General features: G+C 41.4%; 1 protein-coding gene across 1 annotated transcript in view; it reads right to left on the bottom strand.

Annotated features, from left to right (window-relative positions):
* The window catches only part of KDM5B (lysine demethylase 5B), a 50172-nt gene that overhangs the window by 12188 nt on the left and 17232 nt on the right, over positions 1 to 20752 (bottom strand). The window contains exons 6-20 of the mRNA XM_075264376.1: positions 18286 to 18405; positions 18108 to 18204; positions 16980 to 17065; positions 14350 to 14508; positions 14029 to 14148; positions 13795 to 13953; positions 13529 to 13710; positions 13285 to 13447; positions 8919 to 9038; positions 6724 to 6918; positions 5921 to 6102; positions 4885 to 5006; positions 3808 to 3958; positions 495 to 609; positions 46 to 398 (exon numbers count right to left, since the gene is read on the bottom strand). Coding sequence (XP_075120477.1) covers positions 46 to 398; positions 495 to 609; positions 3808 to 3958; positions 4885 to 5006; positions 5921 to 6102; positions 6724 to 6918; positions 8919 to 9038; positions 13285 to 13447; positions 13529 to 13710; positions 13795 to 13953; positions 14029 to 14148; positions 14350 to 14508; positions 16980 to 17065; positions 18108 to 18204; positions 18286 to 18405 — 2324 coding nt within the window. The remainder of the gene's footprint in view (positions 1 to 45; positions 399 to 494; positions 610 to 3807; positions 3959 to 4884; positions 5007 to 5920; positions 6103 to 6723; positions 6919 to 8918; positions 9039 to 13284; positions 13448 to 13528; positions 13711 to 13794; positions 13954 to 14028; positions 14149 to 14349; positions 14509 to 16979; positions 17066 to 18107; positions 18205 to 18285; positions 18406 to 20752) is intronic.

Genomic DNA, 20752 nt, shown 5'->3' on the forward strand with positions numbered 1-20752 from the left:
TTTTTTGACAGCTACAAAAAAATAAAATAAAATTTGGTACTAGACCTTGCTTTAAGAAGACTTTTGCACTTGTCATCCCAATGTTCAGACATGGTCAGCAATTCTTGAAGTTTAGCCATTGCTTTCTCCACAGGTGTATAAGGTGCGAGTCCTACACCCAAGTCTATAAGTCGCCTCATGACATCTATTGTTAGAGTCCCAGAATCCCGGCATGCTTGCTGCTGTTCCTCTAACCAACGTGCCTGTTCCAAACGCTCTCGAAGGCTTCCTAAGGGTAATTCCAAGTCAAACTGAAAACTGGAATCAAGAAGTTGCTGTAGTTCAGTAGCTCGTGGCATTTCCGCTGCTAAGAGCTTCTGGCTCCGTGCCTGAAATTCTTCCACACGATTTAACAGGTCCTAAAGAGTTAGATATATATATATATTTTTTCCTTTACAAATAATTTAACATGTAACAAAAATAAAATGTTGTTACAGTGGAAATTAATTTCTTACTTTGAGTTGAGGAGTTTGGCTGATGCTGCATGGCAATGACTGAAGTTGTTTTACAAATGACCTGAGTTCTGCAACTGTGAGCTGGTTCTGAGACTTTCCACCACCCGAACGAAATCTACAATACAAATTATAGTTAAAAAGCAAAGAAGCACAAATGGTTCAATCTATTAAAAGATTAAAAAAAATAAAAAATCTTCAAGTAGATTAAAGGAAATGTGTCATCAGAAAGTCCTATTCTCCAAAGCAAAAATTTTTATGATTTTTTTGTTTAATTTTACTTTTCTCTCTCATTACCCATATATTAACCCATAGGTGATTGCCATGTGGACTTTTTATGCTGTTCACTAATGGGCCTCATTCTGCCACAATTTACATTCTACGTCAGTTGCGATGAAACAATGTGGGGTCTCTTACCCACTCAGATGCCTAACAACTGAGATCGTCAAATCGCCAATTTAACCCCTTAGACACCGCAGTCAATTGTAACCGCTATATCTATATGGTTTTGGTGGGAGTGGGTTGCCTCCTGGAGGCATCAAGTCTGATGAATTTACTTGGCAGGTGGGGTCCTAATTAAGGCCCCTAGGACTGCACATTTATGATCCTCTAGAAGACTGCATGATAGAAAATGACAAGCGGTATAATGAATTGAACTTCATAATTAGTGCAATATATTATAAAAGCAATCAGAGGGGGACAATATAAAAATGTATTTTAAAAAAAATAAATACACCAGCTTAATCCTCCTGAACAAAAATCTTTACTTCCAGTCTGTGCGCAACGACTTCAGCCTGCACACAGTGAAGAAGAAATGAGGAGCCGTCTCCCAGATCGGAAGCTAGGCAAGTACGGTGCCAGTGGGAGGGAAGGTTTAGTCAGTTACTTGTAGAGGGCCAGTAGTGGGCGGGATAGTATAGCTAGGGAGACGGGGGGAGGGGGGGGGGGTGAAACTTAGTGAGAGGGGAGGTTGGGGAGCAGTGACAGGGAGGTAGTGTGGAAGGTACAACAGGAAACAATGCAGGAAGCTAACTCTACTAAACAAATGCAGATGATACCAGGAGCTCCCACAGAAACCCAGAAATCACTCAGAACAATAAAAAATATATGGTTATACTTTTAACTCACTAACAGCAATAACAGACCTTTTATTAAAAATAAATAAATACATTTTGCTCAGAAAACCCCTTTATGATCAGTAGTAAATTTGTTATAAACCTAAATCATAGTAATTTGTAGGAGGCATTCTACGGTTTCCAAATATGCCTCAGTTACTCATCTTTGGAGCCCTATTTTTTATGTAAATCACTTTTTTATTCATATTGAAATTAAGGAAAAAGTGCTTAGGGGTATGCCTTCACTTGCCTAGGCTTTGGTCTTAGCTCTAAGAATGCAGGGCAAAACACTTTCCTCTTATTTGTATAAGAATAAGTGTTTGATTGTAGGAGGAACTGGTAGACCACAGATCACGGGATTCATTTAAGAGGGGGAAGTGAGGGGTGGTAGAGTCTTCGACCATATGCACTTCAGATACAATGAGGAAAAGAGACCCTCTAACTAGGAACTCTATATACATCTCTATATATATCTCACAAACAAAAAGGGATAATTTGATAGGTTTGGCTGGATAAATAATTAAAATATACCTTTTATTAAATAACAAAATGTTAGAAACAGGACACAACAATGAAATGAAAATAACTCTAAGACTAGCTAAGATGGTCTGCCTTAAATGTCGCACCAAGATTGTAATGAGAGGGGAAAAATAGGAAGAGAGGATCCAGAGGAGAGTATGGTGTTTATGTATGCAGAATTATGTCTGCATAACCTTTAAGCACACCAATATATATATATGCCGCTAGCGGAAAAAAGAAGCCTGGCGGTCTGCATAGACCACCATTGTAAAGGGGCGGATTTTGAAGCGAAATCCGCTGTCAAACTCCGCCCCTTTACCCACGTGTGAACTAGCCCTAAATATGCTGCCCTTAATAAGTAATGGGCAGTCTTTTGTAGAGATGAAATATGACTCACAATTTTTCAGAAAGGATGAGTGATAGCTCTCTTAAATGAGCAAACTACCATGTAGCTTGTTCCACGGAACTAGATATGTGGACAGATGAAACTACTCTGCTACAGTGTCATCCTCATATAAAGATGGAATTCCCCTAAAATATTCCCTCAGAAAATAAATAAATGACCCTAGTACTCACAAATATAAAGCAGAGCATTACCTAAGGCTGCTGTATTAATCTACCGTGTTTCCCCGAAAGTATGACACCCCCTGAAAGTAAGGCATGCGGGGGTTTCTGTTGAATTGCCTAATATAAAGCATCCCCCGAAAAAAAGGCATGCCCGGCAGTGGTGTGCGGGGTTTCGGGGGGCGGGGCTTAGAGGAGGTTTCGGGGGTGGGGCTTAGCGGAGCTTTCGTGGGCGGGGCTTAGCGAGCTCCACTTCACTGACACAGCAGCCATGTTCTGTGCGCACAGCAAAGCCGGCTGCTGCCTCTGCTGTTGTAGGATGAGCTCTCCCAGCTCATCCCAGAGGCAGAGACAGCAGCTTCCATACAGAAGAGGCAGCAGCTGGCTTTCCTGTGCACACGGAGCACAGAGCACGGCTGCTGTGTCAGTGAAGCTCCGCTAAGCCCCGCCCCCCGAAGCCTCGCTAAGCCCCGCTCACCACTTCCAGGACGAACAGCAGCACCAGCGCTGCTAGGAAGAAGGGAAAGGTAAGTATGATACCTTCCCCCCTCCCCTCCCCTACACTACCTACAACCGGCAGTCATGCTGACGCTCCACTAAGGAAGTGCCGGCATGTCTGCCGGTTGTAATAAGGCACCCCCCGAAAATAAGACAGGTCCTATATTTAGTGTGACAATTTAATATAAGACACTGTCTTATTTTCGGGGAAACATGGTAGTTTTCCATACACATACACATTTCTCCAGTGTAGTGTAACTGGATCATCAGGGAAGCAAACAAAAAAATGCAACATCTCAGTAAGAGTGCAGTAGTAAATGACCACTAAATGAGCACTAGGGTCATTAATTTATTAATTTTCTGAGGAATGATTTACATACATGAAGAGGAAAGTAGATTGTGGTGATTGTATAAAAAAATTAAAAAAAGAACTGATTAATTACAAAATAAAATTCTATATGCTAAAAATTCTTTACAATAATGTAAGTGTCATCATCCTGGAAATGTAATTTCGACATTCTACTCATATTTGTAATAGCACACACTTCACATATTTTTAAAATACTTAACATCCAAAATCAGCCCTGAATTAAGCTCTACAGTAAACTACATTTTATTACCTGGTATAACGTTTGCCATTCAGTAGTTGTTGTGCAAGTGCTGCACACTTTTCTGCATCTTGTACTACAGCTCGTAAATGACGCAGGAGGTCATTGTCTGGAAATTTTTTTGACTCTGATTCCTCTACAAGCTTTCGAAGACATAAGAGGCCTACAAAGTGACCAGATATGATATCACAGTAAGGTACACAGCATAATCATCAACACAGAGTAAGAGGATTAAAAACAAATACACAGGTATGTTTCTTCCACATTGGGTTGCAGAATGCCTCTGGAAGAAAAACCACTCCCAGGAGGACTTCATCATGTATAAAGAGGCAGTTCTCGCCTGAATGCACTCAACTCTACAAAGCAGGTATACTTGACCACACTCATATTGTCCCTATCCCGCAACCCCTAACAACTATTCAGTATCTTCAACTCCCTTCTCCGTCCTCCTGCGCCCCTTCGACATCACTTATCTCTGCTGTAGATTTTGTCTCTTATTTCAAAAACAAAATTGACACCTTCAGAGGCAGTCTCATCCTACACCCCCCATCACCCACTCTACCCAACTGTTTGGTGCTCTTCGTTTTTCACCTGTTTCTCCGCTGTCACCAATGAAAAGCTCTCCACCCTAATTTCCCTCTTCACTTCCTGCACACAACTCAATCCAGTCGCATCCCTGGACCTGTCCTCTCCAGCCAAATATCACCCCATCTCACTTCTCCCGTACGCCTCAAAATTGCTTGAACAACACATCCACACTATCCTATCTTTCATCCAACGCACTCTTTGACAAACTAGTGTAAGGCTTCAGATCCTGTCACTCCACAGGAATTGCACTAACCAAAGTCACTAACGAACTTCTAACTGCCTACTCCGTCGTTCTCCTCCACCTTGACCACTCCTCCACCTTTGACACAGTGGAACATTCCCTCGTTAATAATTCTCTCAACCCTTGGCAGCCCATTCAGCACGAGGAATGATTGTGTAAACAACACTTTGTGCACATGGAGACTAGACTACTATAGATGAACCTAAAAGAAAAAATGACATAAAGAAAGGAAAAACACGTGTTCAATAATTAAAACACACCTTTTTTATTGCCCGATGTTTTCAGAGCATCAATAACCTCAGTAGCCCAGTCATCATAGGATTCTGCGCGCAACTTCACAGCATTCATCATGGGATACAAATCATCTAGCGTGTAACGATACCTGTTACAAAAAAAGAGAATGTTTTGTCACATTATTACAGACCTATGTTGCGTTAAATACAATTTAAGTCCAACAAAAAAAAATTAATACATTACACACAATATGGTAAGAGAAATTCAATAGTAACGTAAAACTGACAAATCATTCCTTGACAATTATTTTCTTTATATCAGAGAAATTTTATTATTTTACACCTCCTTTCTTCTGTTCAAAGTTCACACAAATATAATCAGCATACAACAAACAAATTCGGCAAAAGTACACAGGCATAGAAGCATAAAAAGGTACAGTAATGTATAGATTTCCCAGACTCAGTGGCATATCATAGGGGATTCATCAGGTAAACCTGACAGGAGTGGAGGGGTAGGGAGTAAGCGCGCACACCAAAGTATGGTCTTGAACAGTATTAAACACAACACGTTTCGGGCACCTGCCCTTTCTCAAGTGTAATACAATTGCAAATTCAGTATATAATCAGAGACTATAATCACTTATTTGGTGTTTATTTGCTGAAATTATAATTGCTGGTTGGAGTTATAACCAGTCACAACTGCTCAATAGGCAGAAGTATTCTCAGTACCCAACTAGTGTCTAGTAGGCAGGTGGTACATAAATGTACATGTTGTACAACTTGCTCATATGGGGTGGTGTATAATTTGACATTCCACGTTCCACCTCTCAATAGAGAGCGCATAACTGTCCCTGACCTTTTATCTGTTTTACTGATTGAAGTTTAACTTTTATACATTGTTTTTTTCTGGTACCTACTTCTCATGTCTTTGCACTATTTTGAACGAAAAATAGGGGCACCACCTTATAATAATGTGGAAAAATGTCAAAAAAGGGCAAAGAAATAGGTTAACTGAACAAAAGTAGAAACTATACAAAGTAAAGAAGTCTGGTTTACATCTTACCCCAGCTTATACTTGTAGGTAGGGCATGAGCACAGAGCATCAACATGGTGCAGACATACAAGAACTCCAGGACTACATGGACAATATACCGCAGATGTGAAGCAGGTGGTTTTACACTTCACACATTGTCGTTCATCATCAGCTAAGATCTCAAGATTGATCTTTTCAGACTCTACAACCCCCTAGGAAAAAAAAAACAAAAACACACATACAAGAATGTTCACTAAAACTTGTTTTGAAAGTAATAACCCTGCATGCAGGGTTTCTCTGTCCGCTTGAGAAGTCTGACATCTTCACTTGCGGACAGGGAAGGACAGGCACGGAGTGCAAAAGAACGCACCCGATGCCCATTGAAATGAATGACAGGTGTCACGGACACAGCTAGTGTCCACTCCTAATGTCCGTGACAGATTTTGAGCGGACACTACCTGTCGGACACCGACGGTAGTGTGAACGCCCCCTAACAGTTTTAAAAATTGAATAATAATGAAAAATACATTTTGATGCAGAGTCTGTAACCTCCATTCTATAACCCTGGTGCTAGAACAAACAGTCCAAGTTCTCTGATCTCTTCTTGGTGCATGGTCGCAATGACTAGATTGGGTACTGCAAAGGTTGAGCATGTAAAATTGTTGTGTTCAGCTATTTGAATTATTGCTTAGAATGCAGGAGCAAAAGACCATTGTTCAATGGGGCCTCCAATTATTATAGATTACACCATGTGGTATGCAAAACTACTTTAAGGATGGGACCCCACGCCGCAAAAAACACAGCATGTCATTGCAGGTGTTAACAAAGCTTACCATTTTTCGAACAGCCTCTCTGTAGGTTTTCTCTTGGTCAATCATAATGGCTAGATCTTTCTGTACAGAGGAAGCCAGAACAACATCCAGTTCCTCTGCTTTACTGGCCATCTTGCAGATCATTTCATCATGAGAAAAGACACAGTATCTGTTCAAGGATCGATAATGTTCCACACACTGGCGTCCAAGAGGCAACTGCAAGGAAAGAAACTTTCAGGATGTACGCACAGCAAATTTTTGTTATTTTAATAAGGAAAGTGTTAGATTACGCTCAAAAACAAACAACTAATAACTACCGTATTTTTCGGACTCACTGACGCACTGGACTATAAGACGCACCTGGTTTTAGAGGAGGAAAATGGGGAAAAAAAAATTTGAAGCAAAAAATGGTAAAATATTTAATATATGGGAGTTGTAGTTTTGCAACAGCTGCAAGGCCACATTGACAGGTGACCCTGCAGCTGTACGGGGATGCATAGAGTGGGTTTTTTTGCGGGGCCAGAAGTACTTTTTAGTTATACCATTTTGGGGAATATCTATTGCTTAGATCACCTTGTATTGAAAAAAAAACCCGGTGGTTTATGACATATGATTTTCTACTTTTATATATATATTCTAGGGACAGGAGGTGATTTAGAACTTTTATTTTTCATATTTTTATTATATATTTTTAAAGTTTAGTTTTTTTCTTTTTTTACTATTTTATTCCTCCCCGGGGGCTTGAACCTGCGGTCACTTGATTGCAAGTCCCATAGACGGCAATACAAGTGTATTGCCGTCTATGGGACATTCTGTCTATTACTATTACGGCTGGTCATAGAGACCAGCCGCAATACTAATATAGCCATGACAGGCCGGGGAGCCTCATTAGGCTCCCGGCTGTCACCCGAACAGGTCGGCTCCTGCGATATCGCCGCGCAGGAGCCGGCCTGCAACTTTACAGGTACGGGGCCGGTGGGGACCGGCCCCGGGGGAGAAGAGGCCGCTGACAGACTGCAGACCCGGCATCCGCTGTACTAGAGAGGCGGATGCCGGGGAGGGATAGACGCCGGGGCCTGAGACATCGCTACGATCCTCTGCCCTGCCTGAAGCCAGCGGCGGGGGCACGGAGGAGCGGAATAGCATCACTCCTCCCGCTGCTGGCTTCATGCAGGGCAGAGGAACGTAGCGATGTCTCAGGCCCCGGCGTCTATCACTTGCCGGCATTCGCCTCTCTATTACGGCGGGTGCCAGGCCAGGCACATTCAGACTATAAGACGCACCCTTCTTTTCCCCAAAAAATTTTGGGGGAAAAAAGTGCGTCTTATAGTCCGAAAAATACGGTAAATAACTTTTGAAAGACTTGGCAAAACCTACCAAATATAACTGTGTTACCCAAATCCTATATACTCCCTCAGGCACTTTCTTATAGGTCTATTTCAAAACCCCATAACTAGGTCATTAAGACATAGATATATATCATTGCATATGGATGTTACAAGCAATCCAGATTTTTTGCACTCAGCTTAAATTCTTTCTTTTAGATCATTTATATAACTTTGTCCCTTTTTACCCTCAATTGGGAATTTTTTGACTAGAAATACCCCACTGTTTATAGATGCCCAAGAGGCAGCAGAAAACTTTTAAACTGTGTGGCTGTGGCTGCTCTGAAAAGCCATCATACAAGCCTTATAGATTTTAAGTCCTTGCAGAAAGGGTCATCTTTCTTAGTAGTATCATGTTAGTCATCTAGTACTTACAAGTAAATAAACTAAAAAAAACTAAATAAAATCTGGTAAACCGTTCAAGCCCTAAAGGCCCGGTTCACATCTGTGTTCAGTATTCCGTTCAGGGGGGTCACCAAGCAGACTTCCTGAAGTTCAATACCGAACACATTGAAAAGCAGTTAGCGAAGAAACCACACGGACCCCGTAGACTTAAATGGGGTTGTGTGTTTTCTGCACGAATCATGCGGAGAGAAAAATACTACAAGCAGCACTTTTCTCTCCACATGATTCATGCGGAAAACACACGGACCCCATTATAGACTATGGGGTCCGTGTGGTTTCTTGGCTAATCGCTTTTCAATGCATTCGGTATTCCATTATTAGGGGGGTCCCAAGCGGACTCTCCAAATGGAATACCGAACACAGATGTGAACCAGGCCTTACTAAATGCAAGAACATGTTACATACTATTTAAATACTAGCACTTACCCAGTCCACTGTGCAAAAATTAACAGCTTCTGCAAAATTGAAGCCTTGATTAAATCCACTATGATAAGCTCGTGGAAAAGTGATAACAAATTCCCCAGCACACTGATTGGTCCGATAAATCTGTAAGAGATTAAACAAGTAATTAATATACAATACAAACAAATCCAGTCAGAACACCACACTGGTTAGAGTGCGAAAAAGCAGACAGACAATCTACGGGGCTTGTAAAATGAAAAGGTAACAATGCTCCTGAAAAATTGCTCCAAGAAAATTTTGTCACATTAAACATGTTAACAAAAGCCTCCTAGAAATCTATAAGTGGAAAAGAATGTAGCATGCCACTACCTCTTTCATGGAAATTAGCTAGGTCAATGTTATATTTCAAAATTAATTATGGGCAGATTTTCCCTTTACACAACAAAAATCACACACACTATATAAGATAGATAGATAGATAGATAGATAGATAGATAGATAGATAGATAGATAGATAGATAGATAGATAGATTTATCTATATCTAGAATGAACTGTCTTTCTCATTCATATCATTTGGGGAGGGGGGAATTCTAAAGCAGTCCCAGATGGTGGGAAGAGAAAACTACTGCTAGCCAAGAGCACAAAAGGCATAATGGCCTATACCTCGGACAGGGAGGAGGAAACCTGTCCTGCACTAGCAGAATGAAGATACCCACACCAACCCAGATGATAGCAATGAATCAATGTGACCAGTGGTAATCATAATTTCCCAAAGAACTGGGCCCCTAAGATTCACAGAATGAAATGGAGAACCAGTTTTGAACTGCAAATGTCCTAAGATACTAAGCCAGGGACATCGGGAAATCGCTGTCCTGAAGGTTGCTGAGCGCCTACATGGACCTTCAAAAGAGGAACAACAAACTGGAGCAACACGAGCCCCCTGGCCCTGAGAAGGGGCAGACAGAGAGAGCTCTATCCAAAAGTTAGACAACCTAGTTGCCTAGTGGAGGCTGATAATTGCAGAAGGAACTCAAGGGGGTTAAATAGTTAGCAAAGCCTCCCCAGGTTGCAAGTTCCATAGAGGGGCGCCACAGAAGACCTTCAGAGAAAAATCAGCTCTGTGGAAGGAAGGGAAAGATCCCGAAGGATGGAGAGGGCCAGAAGAAGGCCCATGAAGTAGCTAAATATTGCCCCCAAATAGAATGGAGGTAAAAGATTTTAGGATGAGGGGCACCTTAGGGGAGGAATACGCAGCATATACTGGGGCAGTGGGCAGCCACCAACACTAACACAGCAATACAGAGAGTTCCAGAGGCAAAAAACTTTACAGGAACAGTAAGCCCATAACCTAGCTGAGAGGAGATAGGGACTTAAGATCGAAACAGACCCGAACAGACCTCAGCCAGAAAGAAGGCACACGGCATAGTGAAGCCTGTAGGGTAGGACCTGATCACAAGGAGCTGGGTGGACAACAATCTCGTCCCAGCAAGAGAAGGTAGGGTGAACACTGCAAGGACTGCCCATTGTGAGACCTCGAGGAGGGGCAATTTGCAGCTCAAAATTCTAAATAAACCATGTAGCTTGGGAGGACAGTCAGCTGAGACAAGACAGACTGCACCCTAGCAGGAAAGCAGGACTAGACTGTAGAACCCGCCACAGAACATAATAAATTCCATAGTTGAAAATGAGGAAAGGACAAGGCCCTTCAATCAACCCCAACTGATTGAGTGTGAAGGTCCGCCATCCAGGATAGAGTGGTTCTGAATGGATCACTCAAGAGTTGGGATGAAGCATACTGCCAGAAAAAAAGAAAGAAAAAAAATGAATGAATGAATGAATGAATGAATGAATGAATGAATGAATGAATAAGGATGCCCCAAAGGCAGATGTAAGGGACCAATGTCCCTTTGAGGCGGAGATAGCAATTAGTGAGATCGCGAGGAAAATATGTGGTAGAAGACCCCTGGGTTGCAGAGATTGCTGTTAAGATCGTCATCAATGGACAGGAAGGCAAAGATTCCCATCAAGAAGCTCGTATCCATGAAAGGAGCAGACAAACTGGGGACAAAGAGAACATCCTTTAGGTGTAATCAGGTTTCATTGAGATTTTTGCAATAAGGGATGAAACAAATACAAAACAACTGAACCAAAAAAAAAAGGGGAGGGGGGAAACAGGACTTATAAACTAGTAAAGCGACCACGCAGGGCCGAACAAAAAGGCAATGGAAAACCGTGGGGAATACCCCATCACAATAAGCATGAACCAGAAAAGAAAGGAAAGAGAAGAAAAATGGAAAAGGAAATAAATAAAAATAATTTTTTTTTTCATAATATCGGTAACAAGAGAGACAAGGGGGGAGGGGAGGACAAGATGAGGACACCAGGCACAGAAGGAAAATGGGACGGACAAACAGCACTACAGTTTCAGAGAAACATAACGGGGGGTTAACCCAGAGAGATGGCAAGACCCGTGGCAGAAATCTTCAAAAAAGGCTAGGTCATCATGCGAAGAGGGCAGAGAAATCTGAGGACTCCTGAAAAACCACCCACGGCTGCCAGAGGGCGATAAATTTGGAAGTGTCAGGTACATCTTCCACCACCAAGAACTCCATTCTGCGGATGAGGAGGAACTCCTGCAGCCACTCCAGAAGAGAAGGAGGGGTAGAGCTGCGCCAATGGCGGGGGATGACCGTCCTGGCAGCCGTGAGGAAGTGACGCAGAAGATCACCCTTAACTCTAGAGATCTTGCCAGGGATAAGGGAAAGGAGGGCCAGCTGCGGGGAAGGAGTAGGAGAACGGCCAGTAACCTATTCATACAATGAGAACACAGCTGACCAGAATGGCTTGATCTCCTCACATTCCCACCATATGTGCAGAAGAGAACCCTCCGCGGAACCACAGCGCCAACATCGGTCAGGAACCGAGGGATAAAACCTGTGGAGGAGGGTAGGGCAGCGATACCATTGGGACGAGAACATCCTTTAGAATAGGTAGAAGAGTGCCTACTCAACAGTAGAAGGGCAGTCATATGGAAAGGCGGCATATGGACCTGGTATAATGAAGAGAAGAGAAAGACCACCCAGGAAGTGGCATGTCGAGAAGGACAAGGGAATGTCCATAAACTGTTGCAAGCCAAGAGTTAAGAGCAGGAGTGCTCCAGGGAAGCAGAGGCCCCCAAATTGGAAGAGGGGAGATTGCTAGCTGTGAAAAAACAAGGACCCCCAGGGGAGGGGGTCAAAACAAGCCTGGAACTGCTAAGACATGAGGGGCCTTCTTCAATGGGGGCAAGGCCAGATATGGAGAAGAGAAAGGTACCGCAAACCCCATGATGCACTGAACCAGGAGGCGGGCACTGGATTAGCAGACAGAGGTGTACAGAAAACTGGACAACCTGCTGGGGTCTGAGATGGATAAGAGCACTATACACAAGTAAAGGGGGAAGTAGCAAGTGGGCACATTCCACAATAACACAGGAGAGAGAGAAAGTGAAAGATCGATTCAATACAAGGAAGACTGGGAATGGTGGGCAGCTGAAGGTCTGGATGACTGCCTCTGGCAAGGCATGTAATAATAGGACAGCTGTACAGAACCTACAGCTAAACCAGACAGGAGCGTAACTGAACCGAGATTATAGAAAGAACTCATTAAATCCATCTCATCAAGATGGGATGCCATGATGGTTCGGACTGTCTCAGGGTAAGAGACACAAAGAGATGATGACTAAACAAGGCAGGTCAATTCAGATGAAGTACTGCCACAACTGCCTGTCCAGACCACCTAAACGTCACTTGTGTAGGTGAGGTAGCCAGTTGAACAGATAGAGACTCCAGCAATACCTGAACATGCATCTCCTACTACACAAGACCAGTGGTCTATAACCCCTGAGTTATGGTTAGACAGTAGTAGGTCACTAAGGTCCACAGTATCAACAAGGAGATAAACACCTGTAATGAAAAGGTACTGGAAAGCTCTCCAGGCTTGCCTAGGAGAGAATAAATGCCCCTAAGGTCCTTTTCAGCTAATGTGCATAAAAATAAAATGCTTATTTTCATGAAAATGGAGCTGTGTTCCAGAATACGAAAGGTATCTTTGGAAAGTGTAGGAGACACTCTACAATGCAAAGTCAATTCTTTGATTTTTGCTAACGAACTTTGCAGCCTCTTCACTACCTATCAAGCACACCATGAGCACTGCACAACGGCTGAACTTGGTATTGCAGATCAGCTCCATTCACTTGAAGGGTACTGAGCTGCAAACAGGCCATGTGACTAATAAATGTGGTCGGTGAAGAAGAAGTGGTGCACACGGTGTGGTGTAGCTGCTTTGAACAGCTTACTATTCAAATTTTTAGCAATTACAGAACTACAAAAAAAACAAACAAAAACATACCGGCACACCATGAGCCATCAAAGTGTTTGGATTCATGATCGTAACCAGTTGATGGAGGAGATCAGGTTGAGCAATAAATAACTCTGGAGCCAATTTCTTCATCACATCCTCCAGCTGTTCTGCAGCATATCCGGGAGCACCATACCAAGTCTTGGGCTCACCCCTAGCAAAACAAAGATGTAAAACTAAGACCATATGGTATAGTTGGTATATTATACTTATGTTTACAGGTAAAACGTCTTACCAATGTAAGTAATTGATAGAATAGCTCCAATGATCCTCAATATGCCAACAAAAAGAAGAGAAGCACATGCCAACATAAAGCCAGGGTAACTTCATCCCACAGATATCAGCAGTTATGTGAGCCAAAACAGATGCCTCCATTACAGGCATATTATTTAAATTCCACCCACAGTCCAGGTATTCCTAAGAATGACAAAAAATAAAATCAATATTAGAGAATCAATAACTTGGCATTTCACATATAATTTTCAAAATTAAGATATATACCTCATCATCTTGTTTTACACGGAACCTTCCATCTCGCACAGGAAATCCACTTCCAAATTCTTTTGAAGCAATATCCGCTCCATACTCAACAGTTACATCTTCTTCTATGGTGCTTACTAGACGCCAAAACTCTTTTTCTACCAACTCTGTAGGTACCATCTGGTAAGTTAAAGGAGAGAGCTATACACTACTCTTAAATGCGGTAGTATGCCATAGCATTTCCTATATACTTACATGCACAGGCATGTTAAAATAGTCAGACTTGAAATTATCAGCCATTTCTCCAAACATTCGTAGAGTATAATCTCTAGCTGCTTGCTCAAAACCAAATGCTTCTTGCGGTTTACTGCATTCCTAAATGAGAAAGAAAAATAAAGAAAAATTTAAAACAGCTTGTGCCAAGATGTGCTTCGATTTTGTTTTTTCCTTTTGTCTCATGAAACACGTGAGCATTCAGCAAATAAAGAGTTCACAGTAAATGACATTATAAAATAAAATGTATCCTAATCAAAGAGAAACATTTTTTCCAGCATTGCAAGGCAGTTAAGGTAATACCTGTGCTAGACATTTTGGGCATCGCCAATCTCCTTTGGGCACGTCATGCAGTGGTGGAATAAGACAGAAGGTATGGTAGCTGTCATCACATCCATCACACAAAAGGAGTCGGTCCTCATCACTTCCACTCCCACAGAGAAGACAAACGTATAAATCCACCTTCAGAAGAGTAAACAAGGAAAAGTCTGGAGATTTCTTTTTTCACATTTTATGTAGCGAAAATTCCAAAAAAAAACCTCAAGAAAACAAAACGTAATTTTTATCTACATAAGGGACGTTCACACTTGCACCCGGTGTCTGCCTTGTGCCACTCCCCCGGGTTTTCGTCCTCAGCCCCAAGAAACTGCAGAGTTGACAGCTTTCTGGCTGTCAGCTTTAACCCCTTAAGGACCAGGCCATTTTTTGGTTTCGCATTTTCGTTTTTCCCTCCTCACATTTCAAGAGCCATAACTTTTTCATTTTTCAGTTCACAGAGTCACATGATGGCTTATTGTTTGCGGGACAAATTGTACTTTGTAATGGCATCATTCAATATGCTGTGCAATGTACTGGGAAGCTGGAAAAAAATTCAGAATGAGGTGCAATTGGAGAAAAAATGCATTTGTGCCATTTTCTTATGGGTTTAATTTTTACAGCGTTCACTGTTTGGTACAAATGACATGTTACCTGTGTTCTACGTGTCAGTACGAACGCGGTGATACCAAATTTATATAGTATTTGAAATGTTTTGATACTTTTAAAAAAATGATAAACATTGCAAAATAGAAAAAAAATTTTGTGTCATCATGTTCTAACACCTGTAACTTTTTCATATTTCCATGTATGGAGCTGGTTGTGGTGTCTTTTTATGCGGGACAAGATGACGTTTCTATTGATACCATTTGGGGAAAGATCTGATGGTTTAATCACTTTTTATTCAATTTTTTATAGGAGGCAAAGTGTTGAAAAAAACGCTTTTTGGCTGTTTTTATTTTTTTTTGCCGCTACGCCGTTCGCAGTACGGGATAAATGTTTTAATATTCTAATAGTTCGGGCATTTTGGAGCGCGGGGATACCTAATATGTTTATGTTTAATGTTCTTTAATTACTTTTATAGCTAATCTAGGGAAAGGGGGGTGATTTGAACTTTTATATTTTTTTTATTTTTTTAATACTTTTAAAAACTTTTTTTTTTCTTCTGTTACATTTATGATCAGACCCCTTAGGTACCTTGAAACCTAGGGGGTCTGATCGCTCATACTATTCACTGCAATACTACAGTACTGCAGTGAATAGCAGAATCCCAGCACTTCTATTAGACGATGCCTCTGGCATCGTCTAATAGATCTCGGGCAGAGACAAGCCTGGAAGCCTTCAATAGGCTTCCGGCTGTCATAGCAACCGATCACCGCCCTCATGTGACGTTCAGGAGGGCGGCGATCGGGGAAACATGGCGGCGCCCATGCCGCCTGCGCTGTTTACACGCTGCGGTCGCGTTTGACCGCAGTGTGTAAAGGGTTAACAGCAGCGATCGGCTCGGGCACCGACCGCTGCTGTTATTGGCAGGTCCTGGCTGTATTATACAGCCGGCATCTGCCGTGTATGGAGCGAGCTCAGCGTGTGAGCTCGCTCTATACATCCCCATGCGACCCATGACGTACAGTTACGTCAAGGGTCGCTAAGGGGTTAAAACCCATTTGAATGGGTTTTAAAAGCAAACCGCTGGTGTCCATATGCAGCCTCTATGCGGGGAAGTCTTGCATGTCCGGCCAAAAAAAAGGTTTCCCCGCAGAGAGGGGACACTGGGAGTTTGATTTTAAAACCCATTCAAAAGGATGGTTTTTAAAACTGTGGCGGAGCGTCACAAGGTCGGACACTGGGCGCAAGTTTGAACGCCCCATCAAGGATCACAATATGTAAATATGCGTCCCTCACTATAAGGCTTTAATCCTTTGCATGGTATTTTGCTCCAGAGCTCCATAGTCACTGGGTCCTTGCTTTTTTGTGCAGCGGGTACCTGGCAGCAGTATCCATGATTGGAGACAGCTCCAATTAAGGACAATTAACCCCTTACAAGATTGGTTAAATGCAACCATGGCATCTGAGAAGTTACATTCACTTTGTCTCCTCTATAGTTATGGAACATCTGTCCAACAGGGAGATCACTGGAGCCGTTCCATTGCTATGGTAGTCAGGAACCTTCTGAAGCCTCCCAATGCTATATGACTTCTCAAATGTGCCTGTGGCAGGGCTTAACAGTAACACAAGGATTTTACCATAAAATACAACACTGCAGTATTGGAGTCTATGGTATAAGCAATGTAATGATTGCTTTGATAGGTCAAGTCGCCTATGGGAGCTAAAAAAAAAAATATATATTCTATATGCAGCTCATATAAATTTCCTCTGCAAGTGCAAGGTCTGGTGAAGGGTGCACATCATTTATGAAAAGACATTCCACTTTATAGGAGGTGCACCCTCTACCAGCTCCATGGCTAGTGACGCAAGTCTTTCTAAGTCTGCCCAAATATTTTTGTAGTAAAAATAGGAAATGTTAAAGAACAAGGTAGAAAATAAATAAATAAAATTATAAATAATAAATTATAGTTATTATTATTATTATTATTATCATTATTATATTTAAAGCTTACTGGACTTCGGCTTTTCTTTGACTTCGGTTTTGGCTTTTCAATAGCAGATTCTACCGGTTCTCGTTTGACAAAGACTGGGTTTTCACCTACAATTTTATTAAAAAGAAGGGGATTCATTTCAGAAACATAAATGTGCAGTGCTGTAGGGCTATGCAATTAATCGAAAAAAAAAGTTACAAAGTCAAAAGTCAGCTAAAATTAATCATTGAAAACTTGGTCACATCAATTATTTCTGTTATTTTACATCAATGCCATCCAGTCTCACTGCCAATGACTAAGGGAAATGTCACTAACTGTACTCTAATCATAACAGGTGATATGTGAACAACAAACCAAAATTCAGTGGTGTGGCACATGAATAGTGGGCGTGATAGGTAAATACGGGAATATCCCAAAATAATAGTTCTATAATAAAGGCAAAATGTAAAAAATGGACTTTTGTACACCCCATAAATTTCTTTTCTTGTATTCATTTGAGGACACAACACCATGGGTATAGACCTAGCCACTAGGAGGCTGTGGAGGGTGCATAGCCTGGAGGCGGAGCCGACATCTTTTGCTATTCCTAGTGTCACACAGTGTGCCAGTTAGTTTGTACCGCAGCAGTAAGAGTGAGACATAAATAACCAAAAAAAGAACACAGAGCCAACATGTCCTGAACCCGAAAACAAACCAAAAAATTTCCTCTTTCATTTCCACCGCCGGCTTCTTTGTGCAGCGGCATTCCGTCGCAGCATCCCGCACCTGATTAGGCTCGGATGAATGGGCCTAATCAGGAGGGAGTCTCGAGCTGCCGTTGCCGCAACGGAATCTGCTGGAAGATAGGTCATGTCGATTTTTTTTCTCGCTAGCTGAAAAAAATAAAAATCGCTAGTGGAAAAAAAAAAACGCAAGTGACTCCCATTGAAATGAATGGGAGGCGTTTTTTTTTTTCAGGCAGATTCAACATCAAAATCTGCCTACAAAAAACTCTGTGTGAACTAACACTTACAACACCCATACACTTCAATGGAGAGGGATGTGGTTGTCTTGATTCCTACTCTCCAGATAGCGAGAGAATTTTGTTTATGTGCCATAAATGTTTGAGAAGGAATAAACCCTGTAAAAGGTTTTTATAAGATTGCCTACCATTTTCACATATAGAGGGTGTAGATCCCATCCTTCGGCGTAAAGTCCGAGGTATTAGTTCTGGTAACTCTCCCGATTCCACTTTAACCTTAACATCCTAGATGGGATATAAATACAGTCTTTAGTATTAATTTGGTAGACATTTTGACATTTAAATACAAGTAAATTTAAAACCTACTTCCGCCCGCATACGTTTAGCCCTTCGGGCACAGTTTTCTGAAGGTTGCACAGACTGCCTCTGTGGGATATCATGAGGTTTGTATTCCTTGTCTTTAACATCAGGAAAAAGAGTTGGTTTCTATAAATTTGTATAAATATATTGATTAATGTTACAATAAGTGTCACAAAACAAGAACTATAAAGGCAAAACATCAACAATTTCTTCTTTGCTACATAGAAAGAGGATATAGGGTGAATGGGTAAAGAGTTATGAGTACTGCAGTGGAGTCACATTCAAAGATAGCGAGGGAGCACTTTTTATTATTACAATTTATTTTTAGAGAACCACTAAATTCCTTGGTGCTGTACATTTGAGGGGTCTACATACAATATACAAAACAAGTAAAATACTACCAGTGACGAACTGTTACAGTGAATTAAAGAGCCCTGCCCACAAGGACTTACAATCTGAGAGAAGAGGGATAAGAGGCTGTTCGAACGGTGGTGTGGTGGCAATGGTCTTATTAAAGGATGTAGGTCTTCCTGAAAAAATTAATCTTCAAGGTCTTCCTGTAGCTTGTGATTGAGGGGGGACAACCTTAAGTGTCTTGGTAACAAGTTCCAGTGTAATACAGGATGCATGGGAGAAGTCTTGGAAGGCAGTTGTGTGAAGAGCAAATCAGAATATAAAGTGGAGTAAGAGGTTTTGAGAGGAGTGGAGGTTGGCTTAGTAAGTCAGTATTAACGTTTTAAACTCTATATGCTTGGTGATAAGTAGCTATTGAAGGAATTGGAAAAGTGGAGAGGCTGACGAAAAACGGGTGAGGCCATGGAGAAGAGTGTTACAGTAGTCTAAGCAGGAGATCACTAGCATTTTTGTAGTTTCAGGAGTGAGGTAAGAGTAGATTCAATGAAAAGTCTTGAACTGGAGGTGGCAGGAGGTGTTGAGGGCTTGGATGTGGGCCTTGAAAGATAGGATAGAATTAAGGATTAAGAACCGCTAAAGAGTATGGTCAATTTCCCTGACATTTGTTTACATAATGTGGCCTGTATTTAGACGTGTGTTATTAAGACAATGACTATAATAAATTTACAAATATAAATCTAGAATCTACTTAGGAGAGTCCTCTAGCTGTATAGGGCCAGATTTGTGTAAAGAAAAAAATCAACTTAACACAGAAAATAAGCTCCTTTTTAAAGGGGTGTCCCGAAACATTTGTTGTTATTGCTGTTAGTGGGTCTACCAGTGAAAACCCATTTGTGCAAAGAGTCCACTGCCGCCAATCACAGGCCTCAGCGATGACTGTTTCACAAACTGTACATGAAGGCTGTGACATGCCATTTATGAAGAGGTGAACATGAACAGAAAAGATTCTGCTGGAAACCGAGGCCAAGAGACAGGCGATACACGTTTGTTATGATCATTAGCCCACTGGAACCAATATAAAATTATTAAAAACTGAAACACTCCTTTAAGTGTGAGTGAAGAGTGTGGGTTGTTTTTTATTTGTTTGTTTTTGTTCTATCCTTAGGCGCACCCGGACGTACAGTTACATCCTGGTGCGCATGAGAAAAACATGGCAGCCGCTCTGAAACACTAGCTGCCGGGTCTGCACGGTTTCCTACAGCAGGGACCTGGCAGCATTGTCCTTGATTGATCAAAGATTACTCTCAAATGCAACCACAGCATCTGAGTGGTTACTTTCACTTTCTCTTTGCTTCTCTGTAACGGGACGCCCCCCCCCCCCCTCCTTAAATTTTTTTTTTTTTTTTTTTTTAAGTTTAAAAGTTTAAAATCAGCCCCTTTGCCTACTAGATCACATATTAATAAATAAGCATGAACATAAACACATTAGGCATCCCCAAGTCTGAAAACACCCAAACTATTAAAATATAAACACTTTTGTCCCATACGGTAAATGGTGTAGCAGGAAAAAGAATCAAAATGGCTGATTTGGAGTTTTTTTCACCAAATTACCTCCCTAAAAAATGGAATATAAAGTGATCAAAACAACAGACATTTCCCATCGTGGCATCAATAAAAACTAATATTGTCCAGCAAAAAAAAACAAAAAAAAAAAACACCTCTTTACACAGCTCAGTACAGTAAAGAATAGTTTTTTTCTTCAAAATTTTGAATATTTGTAGTTATTAAAATATGAAAAAAAACTATAAATTTTGTATGATCGTGATTGTACTGACCTGCAGAATAAAGCGAACATAGCATTTTTACCACAGAGTGGAAGCTGTAAAAACTAAACCCATAAGGAAATGGCAGTACTGCATTTTTTTTTTCTCAATTCCACCTCATTCTGAATTTTTTTCCCACTTCCTGGTACATTGTACAAAATAATAAAGGGCACCATTTTGAAGTACTTGTCACGCAAAAATCAATCTCTCATTAGATTACATAGGCAGACAAATTAGAAAAGTTATGGCTTTTGGAATGTAAGGATTAAAAAATGAAAACACAAAAATAAAAAATG

Source organism: Leptodactylus fuscus, chromosome 2, assembly GCF_031893055.1.
Source record: "Leptodactylus fuscus isolate aLepFus1 chromosome 2, aLepFus1.hap2, whole genome shotgun sequence".
In the NCBI taxonomy this organism is placed as follows: domain Eukaryota; kingdom Metazoa; phylum Chordata; class Amphibia; order Anura; family Leptodactylidae; genus Leptodactylus; species Leptodactylus fuscus.